The following is a 24,070-nucleotide window of genomic DNA, read 5'->3' as shown; positions in this document are numbered from 1 at the left end:
CGCAGGGCTACGAAGTGGTCACGTGGGCGCTTTGCCTCGCGGCGCCAACCGGAAGCCGGTTGAATCACTCCCAACAAAAACGCCGTTCCGCAGGGCTACGAAGTGGTCACGTGGGCGCTTTGCCTCGTCGCGCTAGCCGGAAACCGGTTGAATCACTTCCTTGCTGAGGGAGGAGTTCCGCCATTTGCCGGCGTTTCGCGAGCCGCTGGAGGATGCCGGGTCCGCGGCGCTCTCTGGCCTCCCCGGTGGTGAGCGGCGTGTTGTGCCCATGCGGCTCCAAGGGGGCCGCCATCGCCAGCCCGGCCGCTGAGACGGGCCCGGGCGGCCGGTCCACGTGCGGAGGGCCCGAGCACCGGCGCCTTCACACCCTCTTCCAGAAGCTCGACGTGAACCGGGACGGCGCGCTTTGTGTGCACGACCTGGCGGTGGGGCTGGGGCAGCTGGGACTGCACCGCACCGAGCGGGATCTGTGGGTGAGCGAATGAGCGAGCGACTCTGCGGGGGTTCCCGTGGGGTGTGCGTGAGAGTTGCACCCGGAGGGGAGGGGATGCCGCGTGTTGGGCGGGAGGGAGGAGGTTGTACCAGACCGAGGGGAGCGGTCTGGTGGGGGTGTGCCCGCGGGGAAGGGGAGTGATGATTGCAGCACACTGCGGGGGGAGGTGTGGTGAGGGCCCGCCTTTAGGTGACTGACCGAGCAAGGGGAATGATTGCATCATGGGGACGGGAGTGCGGGGAGGAGGTGTCCCTGGGTAAAGGGGAGGATTGCATCACTTTGAGGCGTTGCATGCCCCCAGTTAGTGATAGGGGATTGCATCATGCAAAGAGGAGGGTGCCCCCAAAGTGAGTGACTGGGGAAGGGGGTAGATTGCATCACACTGAGTAGGGGAGCTCTGGGTGGGCGGTGAGAGAGAGAGCAGCACCCCACCTACAGAGCTTGAGGTCTTTGCAGAGAAGTTGCATTCTTAAGCAGAGCCTACGTTTGGTGGCTGAAAGAGACAAGATGGTCTAACTGAAACCAAGTCTCAGAGAGGTGGTAATTTTAAAAATGAGCCATCTTGCAGTACCTTACAGATTAACGAAAATATATAGCATGATGAGCTTTTGTGGGCAAGGCCCACTTCATTAGTGCTCATCATCTGAAGAAGTTAGCTTTTGTTCACAAAAGCTCATGAAACTATATATTTTGTTAGTCTCTAAGTTGCTGCAGGAACTTGTTGTTGCATTGTTTTTAATCAAAAGCAGTATGTGTGTATTTGGAGGGGACTATAACGACTGCTTAATGAGTTTGGGGTCCTGTGGGACAATGTTCCCTCTAACTTTTTCCATCTATATGCAGATTACATTTTGTATGCTCACCAAGGCATGTGCAGATTTGCAGCACCAGTAGAAATGCATTCTGTCAATTGTGGGCCCCCTGCTAATCATCTGGATGGCACCTGAGTCTCTTCTGGGGCACTGCCCAACCACTCATCTTACAGGGAATACTTGATGTAGGAGGCTGTCTGATTCATAGGGTATTGTGGGGTGCATGCAGAGATGGTAGGAGGTTTTAATTGGGGTTCCCTCAAAGTTGCTTGGCTACCTAATAAACCCCATGGAGGGGCTCAGGTCTGTTGTGCACAGAGCTGCCACAGGTTCCTCTCCCCTGGCCACAGTAGCTAGCTACTGGGGCTGGAGGAATGCACCTTTCCCCCAGCTGTGGTAATACCTTCATGCACCCCAAATGCTTCATCCCTCAGCCCTACCCCAGAGCCTGCACCTCTGGCTAGAGCCCATCACCCTTTCACCCTGAGCCTCCTCCCACACCTAATCCTTCAGTACCAGTCTCTCCCTGGATTGTCTGTGAGCAGAATGAATTTTATTATGTGCACCAATATGGAAATGTGTTACACATTGAATTTTGTCATGTACACCAAAATGGAATTCTGCACATGGACGCAAAAAAAACCTAGAGCGAGCACTGGTGTTAATGCTCCTTTCCTGCTCAATCCCTTTTGTTTCTAAGGGGACTCTTTCCCTGTGGAGAGTACATCCTGGTCTAACTCTTGAGACTTTACATCCCTAGATAAATGGAGAATGTCTGGCTGTAATTCTGTTCCAAATACTTAGCTAAATTAACTGGTTTTATCTGTGTATCTACTCTGCAGCTGCTGTGACTGCTTACACCACTCTGTTGTGGGGGCAGTGCTGTGGCACCTTGTGAATGCTCTAGATCCATGGTCACCAACAGGTCGATCGCGAGGCCTTGACCAGTCGATCGCGAGGCGTCCTGTCTGCCCCGCCCCCATTTCCCTCCCGCCCCTGAGAAGCCCCACTACCTACCTCCAGTGAAAATGGATGTAGTGTAGGCTTCCCGGGGATGGACAGAAGTGCTGCAGCTTAGCACCACTTCCGGCAATTCCGGAAGTGGCGCTAACTGCTCTGCCGGGTGTACTGCGGGAGGGAGCATTGGCTCCCTGCACCGCACGGGAGGGGTGAGTCAGCGCCGGGGGAGACGTGTGCGCACGTGCGGGGTTTCCCTGTGCTGGGGGCGGGGGTCAGCCCTGGGGCAGGCGCGCGTGGGGTTTCCCTGCGCTGGGGCAGCTGGCCCTGGGGCAGGCGTGCGTGGGTTTCCCTCTGGGGGTGGGAGAGTCCTGGGAGGAGGTACATACAGGGGACTCTCTGGCTCCGCTGGCACCCCACTCCCCAGCCACAGAATTCTGTCCCCACTCCCCTGTTCCTAGCTACAGAACTCTGTCCCTATTCCTGTCCCCACTGGCACCCTGTCCCCAGGTGCAGAAACCTGTCCCCACTGGCACTCTGTCCCCTGCTGCAGAACCCTGTCTTCTGCCCTCCCAGCACCCTGTTCCCTCTCCCCTGCCCCCAGCCGCAGAACTCTGTCCCCACAAAATATATAATTATAAATGCTTCATTTTAGATTTAAATAGCATGAATAAAAAACAGACCATTTATTTCATAATGATAAACACGTAATTTTAATTTTATACATGCATAATTTATAAATAAACTGTTTAGAGTGTGTAAATAGGGGCTGGGGATAGCAAATGATGGACAAGAGGAGAATAGAAAGGGGCGGGGCTTCAAGAAAGGGGCGGGGTGGTAGATCTTCGCCTGTTCGGAGATTTAAAAAGTGATCTTGGGTGTAAAAAGGTTGGAGACCACTGCTCTAGATCAAAGGGTTCCCAACCTTTTCCAGGTGGAGACCTATTTTGACAATTCAGGAAGAATTGGTGACCCAGGGCAATTAAAAAAATGTGTGAATGGCTCCTTAAGAGACACCTGGTGACCCTTTTGAAATGTAATGGCGACCCATATTTGGGTCCTGACCTGGGAAACTGCTCTAGATACACCATTGCTTGGAAGCATTGCATGCAGATTCCATTCCAGAGGTTGCTTCTCCATAAATGTGCCTTTCCTAGCAGCTTTGGTTTTGGGGTATGGCATCTCCCTGCAAGGTTAGTCTTATGAAAAGCCCCACAGTTGCACGACAACATTTAAACCATATTATAGGGATGGTCCCTAGTGAATGCTGGATTGCATGTGAGAAGACACATCTGCACTACTTTGCAAAGGAGGCTTTCTGGTTTACTAAAGGCAGCCCCATTCCCTTTTGGCACTGAAACTACAGGAATCTATTTACTGTCTGAATCTGAATATTTGTTAATGGAACAGAAATTAAGGTTGAAAATGTCACCTCAGAAAAAGAATAATGTAAGCATTCAGAAACTCAGTCAAGGAGGAAACTGAATGGTTACACGGATATATGTGTGTGTGGGGGGGGGGGGAGGGATGTGGGAGGAAGGAGCTGCCCTTCCACTGCTGTACTGCTGCTGCCTCTATCAGCTTTTAAGATGGTTCCCCCATGCTCATTGGTTCCTACTGGCCTCTATTCCCCCTGCTGTCTCTGATAGAGGCAGCAGCGCAGGGGGGCTGTGTGTAACTGTACATGCTAACCAATGAGCCCAGGCTCATCAGTTAACTGTGTAAACAGTTACACTTTCACATCCCTAATCTGATTAGCCTTAATTCTGTTCCCGTAGGGTGTGTCTAGACTACATGCCTCCGTCGATGGAGGCATGTAGATTAGACAGATAGGCAAAGGGAAATGAAGCTGCGACTTAAATAATCGCGGCTTCATTTAAATTTACATGGCTGCCGCGCTGAGCTGACAAACAGCTGATCAGCTGTTTGTTGGCTCCGCACGCTAGTCTGGACGCGCCGCGCCGACCTGAAAGCCTTTTATCGACATCCCCCTTATGCCTTGTAGGATGAGGTTTACAGGGGATGTCGATAAAAGGCTTTCATTTTGACAGGGGAGCGTCCAGACTAGCGCCCGGAGCCGACAAACAGCTGATCAGCTGTTTGTCGGCTAAGTGCGGCAGCCATGTAAGTTTAAATGAAGCCGCGATTATTTTAATCGTGGCTTCATTTCCCTTTTTCGAATACACAAATCTACATGCCTCCGTCGACGGAGGCATGTAGTTAAGACGTACCCTTACTGACATTAGCCTTCCTGATGTAAACTCTAGTCTTAATTTAATGTAAAAAAATTTATAGTTTCCAAAGCATCAAATCAGTTTTTTTTCTTTAAATTTAAAGAGTTTACAGGTTACAATTGAGGGCAAATTTTGACCGCTTCTGTATTTGTATGCTAACTTGTGGCATATCTGATGTATATTACAGTACCATGACTTTTTACATTAGTCTCTGATTATCTCTGTCATGCCACTGTCCTGTAAAACCCATATTTGAGAATACTAGGATTGCAAGGTCTGGGCCTGTAGCTGTACCTGATTCTAACTGGCAGCATTTACCTTTGTGGATGAGTGTAGAACCATACTGCTTTTTAGTTTTAAGTGATCTGTCCATGTCCCTAAAGAGCCCAGACTTCTTGAATTAGTAGTCCATAAATAAACATGGATGCAGTCAGATTAAAAGTGATCTGGTGATATATAGGGATGTAATAGTATAGTCGATTAACCGGTAAGCAAAAGCTTATCGGTTAATGCTATTGATGATACACATTTAAATGTAGAGCTGCTCTGCATTTAAAATGCAATAGGTGCTGGGCAGGCAGGCAGCCTGGCTCAGTCCTGGCTTGCGCTGGGTCCAGGACCTACCCCTGCCCAGTTCGTATTACATTTTAAATGCAGTGTCACAGTGGGGTTTGGTCCTGGACCCAGCGCAAGCCAGGACTGAGTGCTTTTAACTGCCTTTCCTTATCATGTAGTCGATGATAAAAATTCTATCAGTACACAATTAGCAAATTACCTGCTTCTTAACATCCCGTGTGGTGTATAACCTGTGACAGTGCTAGTTTAGAGAAATGTGTAACTTTTTGAATCTCATAAAAGGAGCACATATGTTCTTAAAGCCCTTAAGATTCTCAAATTCTTGCTATACTCAGGCTAGTATTATGGATATTGTGTGGTGACTTTCATCCTTTTGTTCTTAGACTAGATTTACTAAATGTTTGAAAACTATTCTGACAGGGTTTTTTCCTGAAGTTATATAATTTCTTGCTGATAGCTTTTTGCTTGAGAATTATACTTTTTTAAAGTAGAGGAAAATAATTCTCCAGATGCATGAAGATCTTGCTAGCTGCACAGATACTATGATGGATCTTGCAAGCTATGCAGATATTTGTGACTAACAGGGATTTTGTCTTTAATCAGTGATTCTTTGCATTGAGAAGTATTTAACTTTGAAATCTAAACTTCAAATGCTAAGTACTGTATTTGCATGTGCCCTCATAAAATGCATGACTAGCTGTTCTTCATGGGCACTGAGCTGCTTATTCTGAGAGAATTGTGTTGGTTCAGGCAACAGAACATGCTGTGCTTACATCTACATGCTTGGGCAGCTGAGTGTGCAAGCCCTTTTCTTCCTTGGCAGTATTGTTCCCTTAGACTTCTCATTTTCTAAGGGGGTGTATATATGCATTTCACATGAGGTGAAAACCAGCATGTTGCAGGAAGCTAAGTTAGGAAGTGCTCAGAGGTCTGGAATATATGGTTCTGATTGGAGAGAGAGGCTTATGAACCCACTTTACCCAGAAAAAAAAAAAAAAAACCAAATAGTCTCTCTGCAACTTTATCCATCTTATTCTCTTTCCTCCATCAACACTGTCCTTTCACCTGAGCAAACTTTCTCTTTGCCATGGTTATTCATACTCACTTTTTCCCCCCTACAAAGTAGTCAATTCTCTTCTCATCAAATCTGGGCTTTTGGATATTGTTTGTAAAGCTTATGTTAGAATGGTGCATGTTTCAGGATGCATTCATTGGGGCAATATGTGCTTCCTAGTAAATGCGTTAAGAGAACTTAAAATGTTGCAGAGTTTTGAGTATTGGTAGGTAGGCTGCAGTAGGTTTGTTTAGAATATTTTTTCCATCAAAATGTCCATTTTTCATTAATTATAAGCTTTTGAGAGTTTATTAACCTCCTTTTCTCATTCTTAAAGCTAGCCAGAGGTCAATTAATTGGAGTTATGTTTGGGGAATACATTAAGTGAAAATATTCCAATTAGCATGTAACTGGGTCCATTGTCTGATGTCTAACTGCTCAGGAAAATTCTGTTGGAGCACAAGTTCACATTTGTGAAACTTCTAGTGGGTATAGATGTTAAGTGGCTAGTTGGCTAATCCTTAAACCTATAAGCAATCACTTACTGGTTAACTGTCCCAGTTAACCTCAATACTTTCCCTCTGCGTGGTCTTTAAAACCAACTGACACATTGGCTCAGTCCCAGGCTGCTAGTCCTGAATTTTCAATGAAGAGCATGTAGGGGAGCTGCCTACCACACAGTGCTGCCTCTGTATCAGAGGTGGCAGTGTGGGGTGGCAGCAACGTTGTATGAAGCAGGCCTGGGCTTGCTGCAGACAGACGCTGGTCTGTGGGATGTCAGAGCAGCCTCTCTGCCACAGGCCCAGGCCCCCTGTGGACAGGGCTGCTGCCAGCTGACGCTGCTGCCTCTGATACAGAGGCAGTAGTGGGAGCTGGTCTGTCTTGGGAATCTTTTTTTTTTTTTTTTTTTAAAGCTGGCTCCCCTTGTGGGATGGCAGGGGGGCTCCCCAAGAGTGGAGCCAGTAGTGCATTGGCTGCTGGTCCTGCCCCGGAGACATTGAGTAATCATGTAACTGGTGGGTTAGCAGTGGTTCAGCAAAACATTCTCTGGCTTAGGCACCTAGCATTTTTCTTTCCTATCATCTGTAAATGAGTTGCAGGAATGAAGTACAGGCAGTCCCCGACTTACGTCGGATCCGCACTTACGAACGGGGCTTTCTCGCCCGGGGGGCCGAGGTGGCGGATTGCTACCTGCGAGCTCCGGGGCGAGAGAGCCCTGTTCGTAAGCTGCTCCGGTGCCCCTGGTCTGCTGGAGACCGTCTCCAGCAGACCAGGGGCACTGGGCAGGTTCCCGCGCTTCTGAGGCTTTGCCAGAGCAAAGCCTCAGAGGCGCGGCACCCCGCTGCCGCTGCGCCTCTGTTCCCTGTGTCCCTGGTCTGCTGGGGGGGGGGCGCAGTTAGTGTGCCCCCCCCAGCAGACCAGGCTTTTGTTTTGGACCCTGGGGCAGAGCAGCTGGGGCGCTGCCGATTGGTCCTGCAGCGCCACTCTGGGCACTACTGGACCAACCCGGCAGCACCCCAGCTGCTCTGCCCCAGGTCCTGATTCAGCCGCTGCTGGTCAGTTTCAGCAGCGGCTGAATCAGGACGCCTGGGGCAGAGCAGATGGGGTGCTGCTGGGTTGGTCCAGTAGCACCGAGGAGTGGCGCTACTGGAGCAATCCAGCAGCACCCCAGCTGCTCTGCCCCAGGCGTCCCCAAGTCAGCTTCTGCTGAAACTGATCAGCAGCTGACTACAGGAAGCCCAAGGCAGAGTTGCTCTGCCCCCGGCTTCCTGGAATCAGCTGCTGATCAGTTTCAGCAGCAGCTGACTTGGGGACGCCTGGGGTTCTTAAGTTGAATCTGTATGTAAGTCAGAACTGGCAGTCAGTTTCAGCAGCGGCTGAATCTGGACGCCAGTTCCGACTTACATACAGATTCAACTTAAGAACAAACCTACAGTCCCTATCTTGTACGTAACCCGGGGACTGCCTGTACCACTTTAATTCTTTTCCCGAAAAATTGATCTTATGAAAGGAAGAATAGCTTTAACCTTAGTTGTGAATAAGACTAATACTAATGAGTTTAAAAACCCACTTGTGTCAATAAATAAGCTGGATCCTTGCAGTAACAATGCTGATAATGCTTGTTGCTCATACTCAGCATCCAAAACAGTGTAGGTTCTTGGGCAATAGTACAATTACCTCAGTTTTCTTTAGATGAAAATTTCCAGGTGCAGAAATTATGATGTAGTATTTGTGGCATGGAATATTTGCTGCTTTCCATTTCTGTGTGTGGTGGTGGTGGGGGGAAGGGGGTGTTCATATAGAAAGATGCTTAGATTGTGGAAGTTGCTAAGGATTAGGGATGTAAAACCCTGGTTAAACATTCTGTTTAACCAGTTAACTGATTAAGGTGGGGTAAGTGCCTCCCCCTGCCATGGCTGTAATGCACTGGCCAGGCCCTACCAGTTTACTGGTTAACCATTCCCATCCCTATTAGGAACAGTGCTACATTATTTACATTTGGTTTATTTTAAAACCATTCGGCCTCTGTATCACTGAACCACTATTAATGACTATCACTAACCTTGTCAGATGATCAAAATAATGGTTTCAGTTATACCAGTGAGAATGAACTATTTAGAAAATAAGAAACCATATTCTTTACTTATCTATCATTTGATGGCAGCTGCCTCTGGAGTAGTTTGCCATTTCTCTGATCAACACTACATAAGCTTTATAGGAGGGTAAGTGAAAAGTAACTTCTCCAAATGAACTATACTGTGCTCAGATGGGAAACTAGTTTGACTTGTCTGTGTAGCATTGTGGCCATTGCATTGGGTGTAAAGTCCCCATATTAAAATCGCTCTGCTATTAGAAAGGAATGTTTTCATTGTTCATGCATTCATACTGCTAACACTTTTCCTACAATCATAATCAATTGCAGGGCTGGAGTATCCTTTCAAAAGTGCACCTTTGCTGCTGAAATTAAAGCCAATTGAACCAGTGAACTGGTGGAATTTGTTGGCCAGCCACTTGCGTGCAGAGCCTGAAGTAGTAAATCAGCTTCGTCTGCAGTAACCTCTTCTGAAATGGTGAAAAACCTCTTCACTTGGACTAACTCATGAATATTTAAGAAACTAAGTCAAGCATGGCTCCTTTTCTTCTCAGCCTTGACCATCTGTTTGCCTCTACACTCTAATGATGATGTCCTCCTTGAGCTTTTTTTCTACTCACACCTATGTCAGCTAATCTGTCATCAATTCAGTAACAAGTTTCCTCTGTGACTCTGCTTCAGTTCAAACTGTATTGAAATCTACATCTGTTTTCATCTTCTCCTTCCTTGACAATGGCAAATCTCTTCTCTGATCTCCTCAGGTACCAGCTCTCCTGATTCAAGAATGTGAGTTGCTGCTCACCTTCTCATGCCTGCAAAGAAGCATGACTAAATTGCTTCAGCCACAAATGGCACTGGTTACAATAGCTTCAGGCTCCAGTTCAAAATTGTCCTTGTTGTGAAACCCACCATGGACTTTTCCCCAAATGTCTTCAAATAACTTGTCTGTCTACACTTCTGTCTGTATTTATCACAGGGGTGGGAAACCTATGGATCCAACCCATGACTTGACTGGATCCAGCCCGCCAGCGCTGCCTCCCCGCTGCATGAGGGGGAGGACCCTCATCCTTGCAGATCAGAGCCAGGCAAGCTGGGGCCAGATCCAGCATGTGGGCTCTGCTTGGCTGGAAGGGGGAAGAAAGTGGCTCAGTGTGCTGCAGTTTCATCTCCCCCGGCTGGGGGAATGGCAGCACAGGGAACTCCTTGCCTGGAGTTTATTCCCCCACTGTGCTCTTTGCCCAGAATTGTGCACAGTGGAAGCAGGCGGTGCACTGCCTGGGAGTGGTGGTGGGGGACCCTCATGTACTCCTACCTGGACACTGCACCCCCCCACATGTTCAGCCCACTCCTGCGCTCTACCACTTGCCCAGACCCTGCAACCTCTGCCTGCTCCCTCCCTCACACCCACAGGCCACTTCCTGGCCGCCCCCTCCTGCACCCTGAACACCTTATTTTTGGGCTCATAAAAATCTACTAGCCCTGGATCCCCAGAAGAGTTACTCTGGCCTGTGGGGCAAGCCCTGAACCTTTCTCCTCTCCCCTCCCCCTCACCTTCTTCCCCCCCCCTTGCATTCCAGCCCACAGTGCAAGTGGAGTGAGACAAGGGTCCCCCCCCCTTTAGTCAGGGGCCACATCAGTGAGATGTGTGGGATTTTTTTTGTCTTCACTTTTGAATGATCCCCCAACCCAAAAACGCTTTCCCCACCACGCTTTATCATGTGCCTTCTTGACTGTAGTTGCTACCATGCAGTCCTCATCACCTTGAATTTCCTGCCTTATCAGTCCATTTCCTCCTTTTAAATCTTGGCTGAAAACATTCTCCCTTGTTACTATTAAAATTTCTCACCCATTTTGAGTTTTATCTCTGTAATTGTTTAACTGCAAACTGTTTTGGGCTACACTTTGTATTGATACAATATATTCATGTTTTGTATGGGAAGTGACTTAAGGGATAGACAAAGCAGGAAGACTTGTTTTGTTACTTACAACAGAAGACCAGCAAAATAAAACTTCCCCACAAGTAAATCTGTCACTGGGTGGAGATACCTGTAATCATAACCTTGGTGGGATCAGTGAATGATAAAGTTCTATTTAGTCATTCCACTGTTTAAGTTGAAAGTATTAAGATCTAGATGATACAAGTAGATGTTCTTTAATCCGGGCATCACTTTTTCCAAAATGCTGTGTATGTCTGACAATGTATAGTAAAAATACATGTTTTGAATCTGTCACACTTACTACTCCTGGGAGAATACTGTGCCAAAAAATAAAATTCTGCACACTATTTTAAAATTCTGCTTATTTTTATTGGTCAAATATTATAATCATACCTGTTTGTTTTGCCAATTGATTTCAAAATGTCAGTAAGTTTCTTACAATACAGACAATAGTTTGCCCAGGAGTAGAGAATTTAAGAACCACCCCTATGACAGTCCAGTTCCTGTTTTGTTATATTTTTGGTGAGCGCCTCAGTCCTGGTGTCACCTGCCATCTGGGCAGATTTTAGAGGGGAAACTTTGCCCTTCCAGTTTCTCATCCATACCCTGCTCAGCAACCAATTATTTAATTCTGACAAATTTTGCTTTGTCCAGTGGTCCAGCATTCCTGTGGGAGTAACTCAGAACTTTGAGGCAGAACCTATTGATTCAACACTAACTTGAATAGGGATTTTGCAATATGACTGAAGCCAATTACACTTGTTTTTTTTTTTTTTTAAAGGGTGGACTAGAGTCCTTTGCTTGCTTTGAAGTATTTGCCAACTGTTCAATACACAATACTTCCGAAGGATGGTTATGTTCTGTATTATTCTGGGATCAGGTTTGCAACTTCATGAAATTGTTCTCCCAATGTAAGTTAGTTTAGCATCTTTTGAGTGTAAGTAAGCAAATACTTTAGATCTCTAGGGAGTGAAGTAGCTCTCTCCCTCTGGTGGGTGTTTTGGTATCTGTTCTCTTCCATGTAGCAGGACATCATGGTTCTGTAGGCAGGTTGGCCCACATCCTAGTTTCAGATGCATTCCACACAAGGCTTCTGAATACCAACACACACTTTCCCCAATTTCGAACCAAAATTAACACTTCATAATCAGTCCAAAAAGTTCTTCACAGCCTCAGCAAAACCTCCTTGTAGAGGAGGAATGTGCTGATTTGGCCTTGGACTGAGCAAGTCTTGCAGTCATGGAGTCATTCTATTAAAAGATTTTGAGCAGTAGCCAGGTAAGATGGGATCTGTGCTAGAGGGCTGGATTCTGAGTGTCTAGCTGGAGAACTGCCTGTCACATTCACTGTCTGCCTGTGTCACTCTGCTCTAACCCAGAGAACCAGTGAGAAATTCAGCTGGTTTTGGGGGAGGGTCTGCACTACTTAGGACTCACTTCATATTGGTAAAGATCAAGAGCTCAAGAAGTGCAGCTCAGCGCTGGCCACCCAGAGGTTCACTTTTGTTGCTAGAGGTATAAAATGCTGCAGCCTGTGGCAAGCTACACACAGTCACTGAGATCACCAGGGAGCGAATTTTTAAATGCATATATAGCAGTTGCCAATCCCTTATCTATTTAAACACACAGAGCACTGTCCTCCAAGCAACACATGCAATACCTGGTATCTTATGCTAGGGTATCAGGGTTAGATGTGCTATCTTTCTTTGACATGTGATCCTGGAACATTCTTTCAACTAGATCGCTGTAGTCTGCACTTCCAGCAAATTGGAGAAGACTGGTGATGCTTATGAGGTATCCAGCTGGAAGAAGTCTTTGCATAAAGGTCAAGCCTGACCTAGTGAGATGCAGAAGTAGTAATGCCTCTGCCATGGTTTTTTAAATGGAAGTAGCATGCATTGAGGAAGTGTAGCAGCATGTTGCTGAGACTTTTTTTTTTCCTTTTGGATAACTGTTGTTGTGGCTTGTCCATAACATGGAGCAACTGCAAAACAGCTCAACCAACCTGCACAGGCTTGTTGCAGGTACAATGCTTAAAAGGAAACAATAGATCACGAGCTTCTTTTAATAAAAAACATGTGGCCTTATTCTAGAGCAAATGGCATTGGCCATGCCACAAGGGCAGTGCTGGTTTTTTAGGACCTACTCCATGGAGTGAGTAATGAGTGAGAAGAACTGGGCAAACTACAGGCAGTCCCCAACTTACGTGGATCTGACTTATGTTGGATCCGCACTTACAAACGGGGCTTTTCTCGCCCCGGAGCTCGCGGGCGGCGGGACCGCCCAGAGCACAGCGGTCCCGCCACCGCGTCCTCCAGGGCAAGAAAAGCTGCTCCAGGTCTCCCTGGTGTGCTGGGGGAGGGACTCCCCAGCACAGCAGGGAGACCTGAGCAAAGCCGCACAGGTGGTGGGACCCTGCTGCCCGTGCGGCTTTGTTCCTTTGCCCCGGAGCAAAGCCGCACAGGCGGCGGGGTCCCCCGCCTCTGCGGCTTTGCTCCTGTCTCTCTGCCTAGGGCTTCCTGTAGTCAGCCGCTGATCAGTTTCAGCAGCGGCTGAATCTGGAGCCAGTTCCGACTTACATACAAATTCAACTTAAAAACAAACCTATAGTCCCTATCTTGTATGTAACCCGGGGACTGCCTGTAGTCCCAAGTATCTGCTTTTGGAAAACGGCCTCTACTAGCCCTGGCTGCAGCTGAAGACTACTGCAGGGGATGGTGATAGGAAACAAAACATCAGAAAAAGGCCGGCAAGAGACCAAGGTACAGGGCTGCTCATTGGTACTTTCCCTCATTGGAAAAGTGAGTGCAAAAATGTCTGTCTGAAAGTAAAACAGGCTCCTAAATCTCAAACCACTTCAGTAAGGAGTTGTTTTCTTGTTCAAAGTAAGTTTTGCAAAATGGTAGGGATGCTTACTGGTAAACTCTGGCCATGTTGGGCTGGTGCAGCCCCAGCTGCACAGGGGCTGGTGGCCAGGCACTGGGACCCGATGGCTGTATTGGGGCTGGGTGGCAAGCCTTAATTAAAAACTGTTAAGTAATTAAGCCAGGGCTGAGCAAGATCTCTCATGGGCGGGATTTGGCCCGCAAAGCCACTGCATCTGGCCAGTGGCCATCCTGCTGGGATCCTGAGACTGCTCTGTGTGTGTCTCTGCTCTGGAGGGAAGAGGGGCTTCCTGTGATCTGACCACCCTCATTCCAGTTCCAAACAACCAGTTAATAGGAGCTGGGTCTGGGGGACAGGGGCAGCCGTTTTCCCCCTCCTGGAGCTGAGAGCCACATAGAGGGAGCAGCATTAAGTGTTCTGGGGCTGCAGCAGGTGGGGAACCCTACCTGCTTGGGGGGGGGCGCTGCTGGCCAGGAGACGCTTTAGGTAAGTGCCAGCCAGAGCCTGCTTCCGGAACCCCGACCCTCCTGCTCCCAACTCCCTCCCCAAGGTTATTTTCCAAACTCCCCTGACCCAGGTCACAACTCTCAGACCCTGTACCCCCTCCTACATCCCACCTCCAGGCCAGAATCCTCTCCTGCACCCAATCCCCTGACACAGGTCACAACCCCCTCCTTTATCCAAATTCCCTCTCAGACCTCTCACTGTTTCCTGCACCCTAGTCTCTTATCCCATGCACCCTTCTGCACTAGAGATGTTAGATATCAATTCATTGAACAGTTGATTAACCTCATGAATTCTTATTGGTTACTTGGCTATTCTATAGTCTCCGGGGTTGGGGCTGACAGCTAGTGCATTCAGACCCCGCTCCTGAGGAGCCCCCTGCTGCTTCGTGCTGTTGCCTCTGTATCCAAAGCGGCAGCAGCATGGGGTGCCAGGTGGGAGCTGGTCTGTTTAAAAACCGGCTCCCCTTGCAGACCAACTGCTTGTTGCTCTGTGCTGTTGCTTCTGATACAGAGGCAGCAGCTGCTGTCTGGGAGAGGTCTGAGCTCCCTGTCCCAGTGCAGGCTGAAACTCTGCTGGGCTGCCTGCCTGGTTCCTAATAAACTTTAAATGCAGAGCTGCAGCATGGGTAGGTCCTGAACTCAGCACTACAGATGTAATAGTATAGTCAATTAACAAGCAAAAGCTTATCAGTTAGTGCTATAGACTACATGCATTTCTCTCTTCCCCCTCCTCCCCCCCACAGTAATTTTTTTTAGGAGGCTGGCCAGCAGCCCAGCTCAGTCCTGGTTTGTGCTAAGTCCTGGACCTGCTCCCGATGCAGCTCTGCAAGTGTATTAGGAACCAGGTGGGTATGCAGCCTCTCTCAGTTCTGGCTCATGCCAGGTCCAGGAGCTCAGCTACATACCCTCCCCCCATCCCAGGACAGGGACTGCTGCCACCCAGCACTGAGTCAGCTGGTTTTTAAATTGGTTTCCCTCATGGACCAGCTCCCACCTAGCACCCCATGCTGCTTCCTTTGATACAGAGGCAGCAGCGTAGAGTGGCAGGATCTCCTTGGAAGTGGGGCTGGAGGCTCTGGCTACCAGTCCCTCCCCTGGGGACTATAGAATAGTTGAGTAACTGATAAGAATTTGTGAGGTTAGACTATTCAGTTAATTGATACCTAACATCCCTGACCATTGCAAGCCTGGGCTGAGCAGGGCTGCTGACCAGCCTTCTAAATTTACTTGGGGAGTGGAAGAATGCATTTAGTCTGTAGCATTAACAGATAAGCTTTTGCATATCTAATTGACTATACTATTCATCCCTATTCTGCACCATCCTAGATCCTGCACCCCAACCACAGATAAGTGCAGTCCTTGACCAGTTTCCAAAATCTTGGAATGACCCCACTCCCCCAACCAAAAGTTATTGCCCACCCCTGGATTAAGCACTAGTGTCTAATTGATTAACTGTTTTGACATCCCTACAAAAAGTGAAAGTTGGAGACCCGTGTTGTCTATTTGTTACATTATAGCATCAGGAGTCAGCCACCCATGTTGCTGGTTAATGTTTTACTGATTCACTGATGGTACTGTCTCAGTGCACTTGATGGCCATTGGCATGAACCCAGATGGGGCATATGTCTGGGGAATCTTTCCCCAGATTGAAACTCAGAAATAAAATAACTACAATTTGTTCTCACCTCAGCAAGGAAGGTAAATGAGAGAAATCTTTTCAACGTTATCCATGGGATAAAGCTAATCTCATTACAGTTTTAGTGGGTTTCTGAAAAGGATTTTGCAGTGGAAGTTCTAATGTTAGTAATGAAACACACAGAATGCAGGATTGTTTGGGATTGTCATTAAGCTAAATGTATTTATCTAAGTAATACAGATATGAGGAAGAACAGGACTTGTGCATTATTGCATCCCAGGATCTCTGTGGCAATAAGCTTGGGACTCAGGAGTAGAGGGAGTGAATAATTTGATAGCTGTGTTCCTGGGATTTAACCCACTGCAGATTTGAATTTAAAATCCAGACAATTTCCAGTTATTTGTAACAAGTAAGGAACAGGGATTTGTTTTGCATTGTTTAGTCTGCCCTGTCTCCTGTCACTACTCATATGATGTATAAAACATTACTGGGTATTCACTATTGAGTGACCAGATGGGCTCTATGTACCAAGTCTCCACATATGCTGTCTTCATACCCTTGTGTTTGGCACAGGCTCACAGTTAAGTCACAATGATGCATCACCTGGAATAATTCTTTTGTAACTGTATTCTAAGGTATAAATCATTTTTACATTTCTGTACCCCTCTTTACAGGTGTGTCTAGCAAGGGAACCAGCCTAGCATGTATTACCCTGTGCCCTATATCAACTTAATGCATTACTACAGCTGACTGTAGAGGGTGTATTGTGGTGCGTTTTTTTTTTTTTTTTGCATGACCAGTTTAATTGTCGAAGAAGTAATGGCCAGAATGTCTGGTTTTAATTGCCTGATGCAGGAAGCTCTATAGGCTGTATTTCAGCCCTGTCTCTGGAGGGTGAAGAGTTCACATACTCAATCACTGTGTGTCACTTTCAGAACTGAAATTGTTGGAGAAAGTAACTTCTCCTACACTGAGAGGCACAGGGCTATTGTAGTAATCACATGGGTTTCTCATCTGCAGCCAGCACTGCTGGGTGTTTCAAAAGGAGCTTTGAAAGAAGATGAGTCACTGCTCATTCCAGCAGAGTCACTTCGGGAACATGAGATTTTGGCTACCGTATCTCCTAGCTCCTAGTGACTGGAGGAGGTGGAAAGATGCCAATACAAGCAATCCAATCAGTGCCTCTGAAGCAGCCCTCCCCTCCCCTCCCCTCCCCTCATTACAGCTGTGTCAATGAATACTGACTGAAGCACACTAGGGATTTTAAATATCGGTTAATTGATAGTCAGTTAACCATGAATTCTTATTGGTTACTCAGCTGTTCTATAGTCCCCAGGGGTAGAGCTGGCACCCAGTGCGCTGCAGCACCACTCCTGGGGAGCCCCCTGCCACTCTGCAGAGCTGCCTCTGTATCAGAGGCAGCAGAATGGGGTGCCAGGTGGGAGCTGGTCCAGGAGGGGAGCCAGTTTAAAAACCAGCTCCCCTCTGCTGATTGAGGCAGCATCAGCTCCGGGGGGGGGCGGCGGCGAGAGTCTGAGCTCCCAGTCCCAGCACAAGCTGGACTACTGGCCAGCCTGCTAAAACAACTTACTGGCCTGGGGGTGGGAATGCATGTAGTCTATAGCATTAACCAATACACTTTTGCTTATCTGTTAATCAACTACACTATTACATCCCTAAAACACACTGAACTTCCTCAGGTAGGAAGTTGTATTTAGAAACCAGCATGAAAAGGCAAACTGAGACTGAATTTAACTCAGTTGTATGGGTGGAAATGGAAGGTGATTCACCTGGCACCCATGTGTATGCAGACCTGTTGATGGGGGGGTATGCAATGGAGGCAATTGTCTTGGGGCCCATGTGATTTAAAAGGGCCCAGTGGACACCAGCTGCCATTGGGACAGTTCATTAGGGCTAAGGAAGGCTCTCTGCCCACTCTTAATGCTCCTGGAAGTGGCTAGCACATCCTTGTGGTGGGGCAAGGGGTTTACGCACTCTACCTTGTCGCTCCCAAGTGCTGACTCTGCAGCTCCCATTGGCTGGAGCTGTGGGGGTGATGTCTGTGGGCAATGGGAGCCTCTCTCCCTCCCACCTACGAGTCACTGCCAGAGGGGTGTGCCAGTCAGGAGCCACCTGAGGTAAGTACTGACCCTCCACTTCTGCACTGCCCACCCCCAAATGCCTTCCCAGAACCTACACTGGGCACCACACCCTAAATTCCTGCCTTAGCCAGTTGGAAGTGAGGGAGGGTGGGGGAGAGCGAGTGATAGACTCTTGCCCCCCCACCCCTTGCTGCCTCCCATGGGATGTCAAAGCAGTCTTTGTCCACAGGGAGTCAGGGCCCCTGCAGACAGGAGCTGCTGCTGCCCCAGCTATTGCCTTGCTCCATGCTGGGTTCACTGCAGACAGAAGCTGCTCCATGGGATGCCGGAACAGCCTCTGTCAGCAGGGAGCTGGAAGATCCCTACAGACCTGGGCTGCTGCCATTCCACACTGCTGCCTTTGTATCAGAGGCACCAGCATGGAGTGGCAGGGGTTCCTCAGGAGTGGGGCTGGGATTGTGGAGTGAACTGGCTGTTGGCCCCACCTCCAGGAAGCATTTTAGAAACTGTAACTACTAAACTGTTGCAGCTACACAAATACTAAAACAGATATCCAGCATCCCTACTTGCAATACAGTGTTGTGGTGGAGCTCTAGTCTCACTCCCTGGGTCTGTGCTTCCTGGTGGATTTTTAGTATGCCTCAGGCTCCCAGTGACCTTTCCACTGCCTCTTGTCTCTCGGAGGCAAAGGTCCCTGCTTCACAAGCCAGTGTCATGACAGGTAAGTCACTCACTCATGGTCCTAAGCTCCTCTTTTCCCTGGTGGTGGCCCACCCCAAGTATGGGTAAGGTTGGGACCCACCTACAGTGTCACCCACTTACTTCAGGTTCCAGCCCAGGGTGAGAGGTAGCAGCCGCTAATGGGGCTCTTATCTCAATAGAATAGTTACAGCCTCTCCTTGGACCACTTCCCCAACCACTCCCACAGTACCTTCTCCCTGGCACTTCCATGAAGTCTCTCCTGCTTATAACCTTCTGTTTGCCTCCATGCTTCACTTCCTTCTTTACAGTCCATCACTCTTCTCTTTCCCCTCTCTGTTACCTGAGGGGAAGCCTTGGATAGTGAACCATCAGGCCTTCACTGGCTGCATGTGTCCCATTAGCCTGCTACAGCGACCAGCTCTTAATGAGTCTCAAGTGAGTCTCAAGTGCCCGCCTATCTTAGTTACTGAGCAACAGTCTCTGGCAGCCTATGCAGGAAACAGGATCCCACTCACCCAACTCCTGGTGTACCCGCCCTCCACCAATCTCCTGCAGCCCCACTGCCTTTGGTCTGCCACAGTATGTATTTATTACATGCTCATCTGAAAAATAGCTTGCGGCTTTTTTACAGCTTTGCAAATTTTTTCTGCTAGTTTCACATAAAACAAATGTAGAATTGGATAATTTTCTGTAAATGATTGTCTCTGCAGTCATAAGTTAAAACTCCAAAAATAATCTCACTATTGAAAAATCAGCTACATACAATAAGCAACTTTATCACCTAAGTAAGTGGCTTCTGGAAGGAAAAATATTCTCTCCAAATCCATTTTTCCTTTGCCCAGCATTATTTATGGCTATACTCACAATTTACAATGATCCAAAGGATAACACTTTAATTTCCATTGAATAAAGAGCTGCAACCACTCATCTTTTTAAGTCTCGGCTTGACAAAGCCCTGGCTGGAATGATTTAGTTGAGGTTGGTCCAGCTTTGGGCTGAGGGGTTGGACTTAATGACCTCTTGAGGTCTCCTCCAGCCCTATGATTTTTATGATCTTTAATAATGCAAGGCCCTTTAAATCATGAAGGAGCATAGTGTGCTGGGATTTACAGTCTGTGTCATAGTCCCATATTAATACTGTAGTGGCTTTCATCTGAAGTTATTAAACCATTTTGCAGTTTAGAATAGAAATCTGAAATCTTTTTATTTTACGTGATTATAATCAGTATTGTGTTTTTTTTTTATTTTTCTCTGGAGTTTAGTCCTTGCAAACACCAAACTTTCAGAATGGACCATGCATCCTCTCATAGGATTAGGGATGTTAGATATGGGTGACACGAGAGGGATCACTTGATGATTACCTGTTTTGTTCACTCCCTCTGGACCATCTGGCATTGGCCACTGTTGGAAGTCAGGACAGTGGGCTAGAAGGACCTTTGGTCTGTCCCAGTACAGGCATTCTGATGTAATTCTTAGCAGTTACACAATTATTTGATGGTTCCTGGGGTTGGGAATGGCAGTCAGTGCACTCCTGGCCCCACTCCTGGGGAGCCCCCTTCCACTCCATGCTGCTGTCTCTGTATCCGAGGCAGCAGTGCAGGGTGACAGGCAAAAGGCTGGTCTGCGAGCAGAGCCTGAGCTCCCCATGGACAGAGGCTGTGCTGGTATCCGTCCTTCCCCCACTCTCCTCCGCCCCCCGCTGCTGCCTCTGATACAGGGGAGGGCAGGCAGCTTCGCAGGACCCGGTGCTTGTCGGGAGCCAGCTTTAAAGCCTCCCTGCACCCCTTGCTGCCTTTGATATAGAGACAGCAAGGCAGGATTTGCGTGCGTGCACGCGTGTAAACATTTGGAGTTACTAAGGATCCTTACATCATAGAACTCTGGTTCAATTTGACTAGTAGGCTGCACTTTAGCTGCTGCATGTTACATCCTATAGAAAGAAGTAGCCATGAAGGTTTTGTAAATGTGTCATGGTATCCTAGTTAAAGCCACATGGCAGAAGTGTAATGCAGCACCAAAGAACTATTGGAGCTACAGATGAGACTATAGTAGACTAGTTGTATCCCCTCCTTTTCTTTAGAGCAGAGCTTCTCAACCTTTCCAGATTACTATACCCCTTTCAGAAGTTGGATTGGTCTTGTGTACTCTCAAGTTTTACCTCACTTAAAACTTAGCAAATTAGAAATAAAAATACAAGTGTCACAGCACACTCCTATTGATAGAAAGTTGCTTTCTTCCTCATGTTTATGGTATAATTATAAAATCTATTGGAACATAAATATTTTACTTAAATGTCAGTGTATAATAGAGCAGTATAAACAAAACATTGTCCATGAAATCTTAGTTTGTACAGACTTCAGTAGTACTTATTATGTAGCTTGTAAATCTAGGAAAATATGTAGATGAGCTGCTGTACTTCCTGGAAGACAGCCAAGTCCCTCAGGGGGTGTACATACCCCTTGCTGAGAACCATTGCTTTAGAGGTCAGTTCAGCTGTGTCTAAGGACCGCAGGCCTCTGGCTTATAAAGAGCCATCTGAGTCTGTGCTGTTAATAAAAGATATACAGTACATTCAGCTGCACTTGCTGAGTCATAAGCAGATATGTGTGATGCTTATCCTCTTTCAAGTTTCTGTATGCTAAAGAAGTTGTGTCAGGGTTGCAGCTAAGATGCCCAGAGCAGGTGTTTCTTTTAAAAATATAATCTTCTCCAGCTCTGTGGGTACCTGGCTAATGCAGCCTCATTCTGCGGGCTACAGTCAGCATTTCTCTGCAAGACTGTCTGGCTGCATGCAAAGCAATCGTCTGGTTGCGCACACTTCTATTGGGCTGAGATTGCTGGTTTGAATAATGAACATGTTAGTGTCGGGAGAGGTGATTGGCTGGGCACTGCTGCAGTGAGAATGCAGGCTGGATACTCAGGGTTTCAGCTCACTTGATGTGCGTTAGATGAGCCAGGGAGAGCAGGTTAATTGGTAGTTTTGACCAGCTTCTAAGAATGAAAGGGTCCATTTTAGCTTTCATAGTAAGCTCAGCATCTTGGTTTCTCTGTCCAGGCTTCATCTAAATCTCAATATCTTGAGTTCTCCAGGACAGAGCTCTTGAGGTTTATCTGTTGCCATCAGCTTAGTGAACTGCTTGTCAGGCCAGGCACGACAGCTGCAGCCGCAATTTCAAAAGGTAGGATTCAGCTGCAGGAATAGTCTGTAAAGAAACAGAGCTTCTGGCGTTGCTAGCTTGAGTCTCTCTCTGGCTGCTGTGCAGAACGGATTCTCGGAGTGCTTGTAGTGTAGCCACATCCTTGGCAGCAGAGAGCCACTTTTTGCAGGGTTTCCTTGACTGGGACTTTCCACTGGAGCAGCAATGCTGCAGACCCTCTGGTGCTTTCTGGCCAGCCTCTTTACCAGGGCCATATGCCAAGGTCCTGCAGAAGGAGAAAAGAATGAGATTAGAGAGCCGACTCCTGTTCCAGACTCAAGGGACCAGGGGCCAAACCTGTTGGGGAAGCCACAGGACAGAGGGGCTGATCCCACTGAAAAGAGACCAACTATCTTACTGGTGGTTGGACCTGCAGAGCATTTTCCAAAGGTAATGGAGCTTCTGAGGTTCCTGAATAGCATCTGGCTTTTACTGGGTTGCACATGATTGGCCTGCTGGAACAAAGGGTGTTGGAGATGAGGGAGTGTGAGAATGGTGTCCCCTAAGGGGGATATGTTTGGTGGTGGGAGAGGGCTTGCAAGGAGTAGGGAAGGATGGATCCTGGGTGTGGCTTACTAGAAGTGCAAGTGTGTGGTGGGGGAAAAAGGAGAGAGAGCAGTGATTATCTGCAGAGGTGTAATGAGCTGCCAGTAGTTCTTATTACCCCCTCCCCTTTAAAAAATGTTTTGAGGGCTGACCTCTCTGGGGAAACTGCTTTGGGAACAAGATGGAATATTAGAGCTCAGAGGTTACTTGGCAACTGAAAGAGGAGGGTTAACTAAGAAGGCAAGGAATAGTAATATGGGCTAATGGTGGGGTTCATGTACCTCCATCCCTGTACTAGGGACTGCTTAAGGATTGAGAGAACCTCAGATGTCTTAAGAATAGTCTAGTAACGTGGATATGAGGGATGATGCCTCAGGAGATGCAAGAGAAACCAGTATATTTTGAATGAACAAGAACCTGTCAGCATTAGCTAAATAGTATGCAGACCTGGAGTCTGTCAGAGGCATCAGGACTTACACCTTGGAAATGAATAGCTTCTCAGGAGAGGATAGGGAAGGGATGCTGGAACTGGAATGCAGATTGAAACTTCTGAGTCTGAGAGTGGGCGGGAGGAATGGGGAGCGGGGCGGGGAGGTACTATAGATGGAGAACAAAAGGAGAGTCTTTGTTTCAGGGGCAGCTAGACAAAAGCTGCTAAATAGTATGTTAGCATCCAATAGCCTGGGATTGTGTGACAGTATTGGCTGGGTACAATTGAAGTCTCTTAATTTGATTACTTAGCTATTTAGAGAGGCCACAACTGCTCCCTGTTGTAGAAGTTATTATGGAATTGGGGAGAGAAGAACAGTGAGGCTAATTATAGATGGCTTGTTACAAAAGAGAGTGTCCCTGGGACTGGGGAAGAGGGGTGTCAGGCAGGTACAACCTCTCCAAGTAATGGGAGCAGGGGAAGGGAAGAATGTTGAGGTAGATGGCTGGGCCCGGAGCAGAGATAACCAGAGGTGGCTTGCAAGGTCCAGTGTACTAGGCAGAGAACACTAGATACAGAGGCTGTTGTAAAAGCCTTCTGTGTTCATGTCACCTGGATGAACAGCCTGGGATTAGGTGGTGGAGACGCTTGTAGTCTTCTGTCTCATGCATTGGATTGAAGCAAATAGGGCTTGTGGTTCTGGTTCCATTGGACAGGACAATCCTGGCTTGGGCCTGACTGAGAAACTTGCAGGGACTGACTTCTTTGCTGGTTGCCCAGTGATGGGAACTGGGTATCCTTTTTAAAGGCAAGAAATGCATAAACTGGTGAATGGAGGGAAGATCGGAAGTTGAAAGACAGAAGCCAATGACGAGCTAACGCAGGCTATGGGGAGAAGCCTGGAATGAGTGTGTTAAAGATCTCTAGTGTATCTTGAAGGGGAGTAATGGGTTCTCTGCCTTTGAGTGGATCACTCTGCCGCTCCAGACAAATGTGGCCTTTTGGAGAGTGGGGGTGAAGCTAATGTTTCTCTTTCCCTTCTCTGTGTAATACATTTCCATGACCTTGGGAGGCTGCTTCCTAATTAACTCAGTCTTGAAATCTCGGGGAAGAAACCATAGCCTAGCTCAGCATTGAGGGGCTTCTCATTTACCTTTGCTGTCTTGTGGGGGAACTGTTGTCTGGTAAGTAGAGCAAGGGAGGCAGAGGTAGATGTTATTCCTAGCTCTGCTACTGAATGTCTATGACCTTGGGTGCATCTTCTAATCACTCTGCCTCTGCGTTACCTTTGTAAAAGTGCCCGGAGTTCCTCGGTTGCTATGAACATATGAAATATTTATTATGTCTCAGAGCTAGATGCTGTGATGGCTTCATTTGCACAAACAAACCTGGTGTTAAAACGCAGATTCT

General features: G+C 47.6%; 1 protein-coding gene across 4 annotated transcripts in view; it reads left to right on the top strand.

Moving 5' to 3' along the window:
* Positions 1-50: 50 nt before the first annotated feature.
* The window catches only part of SLC25A25 (solute carrier family 25 member 25), a 45,058-nt gene continuing 21,038 nt past the window's right edge, over positions 51-24,070 (top strand). Inside the window, exons 1-2 of one of the 4 annotated variants that reach the window (XM_089772962.1) lie at positions 335-473; positions 9,050-9,197. In XM_089772962.1, coding sequence (XP_089629088.1) covers positions 9,195-9,197 — 3 coding nt within the window. In that variant the 5' untranslated portion in view covers positions 335-473; positions 9,050-9,194. Of the gene's footprint in view, positions 474-9,049; positions 9,198-17,232; positions 17,822-21,067; positions 22,075-24,070 lie in introns of those variants that run through there. The other 3 variants (XM_006136323.5, XM_075905720.2, XM_006136325.5) reach the window with 3 other exon arrangements.

Source organism: Pelodiscus sinensis, chromosome 23, assembly GCF_052426305.1.
Source record: "Pelodiscus sinensis isolate ZL-2025 chromosome 23, ASM5242630v1, whole genome shotgun sequence".
NCBI classification, from domain to species: domain Eukaryota; kingdom Metazoa; phylum Chordata; order Testudines; family Trionychidae; genus Pelodiscus; species Pelodiscus sinensis.
This window is presented reverse-complemented; position numbering and strand designations above follow the sequence as displayed.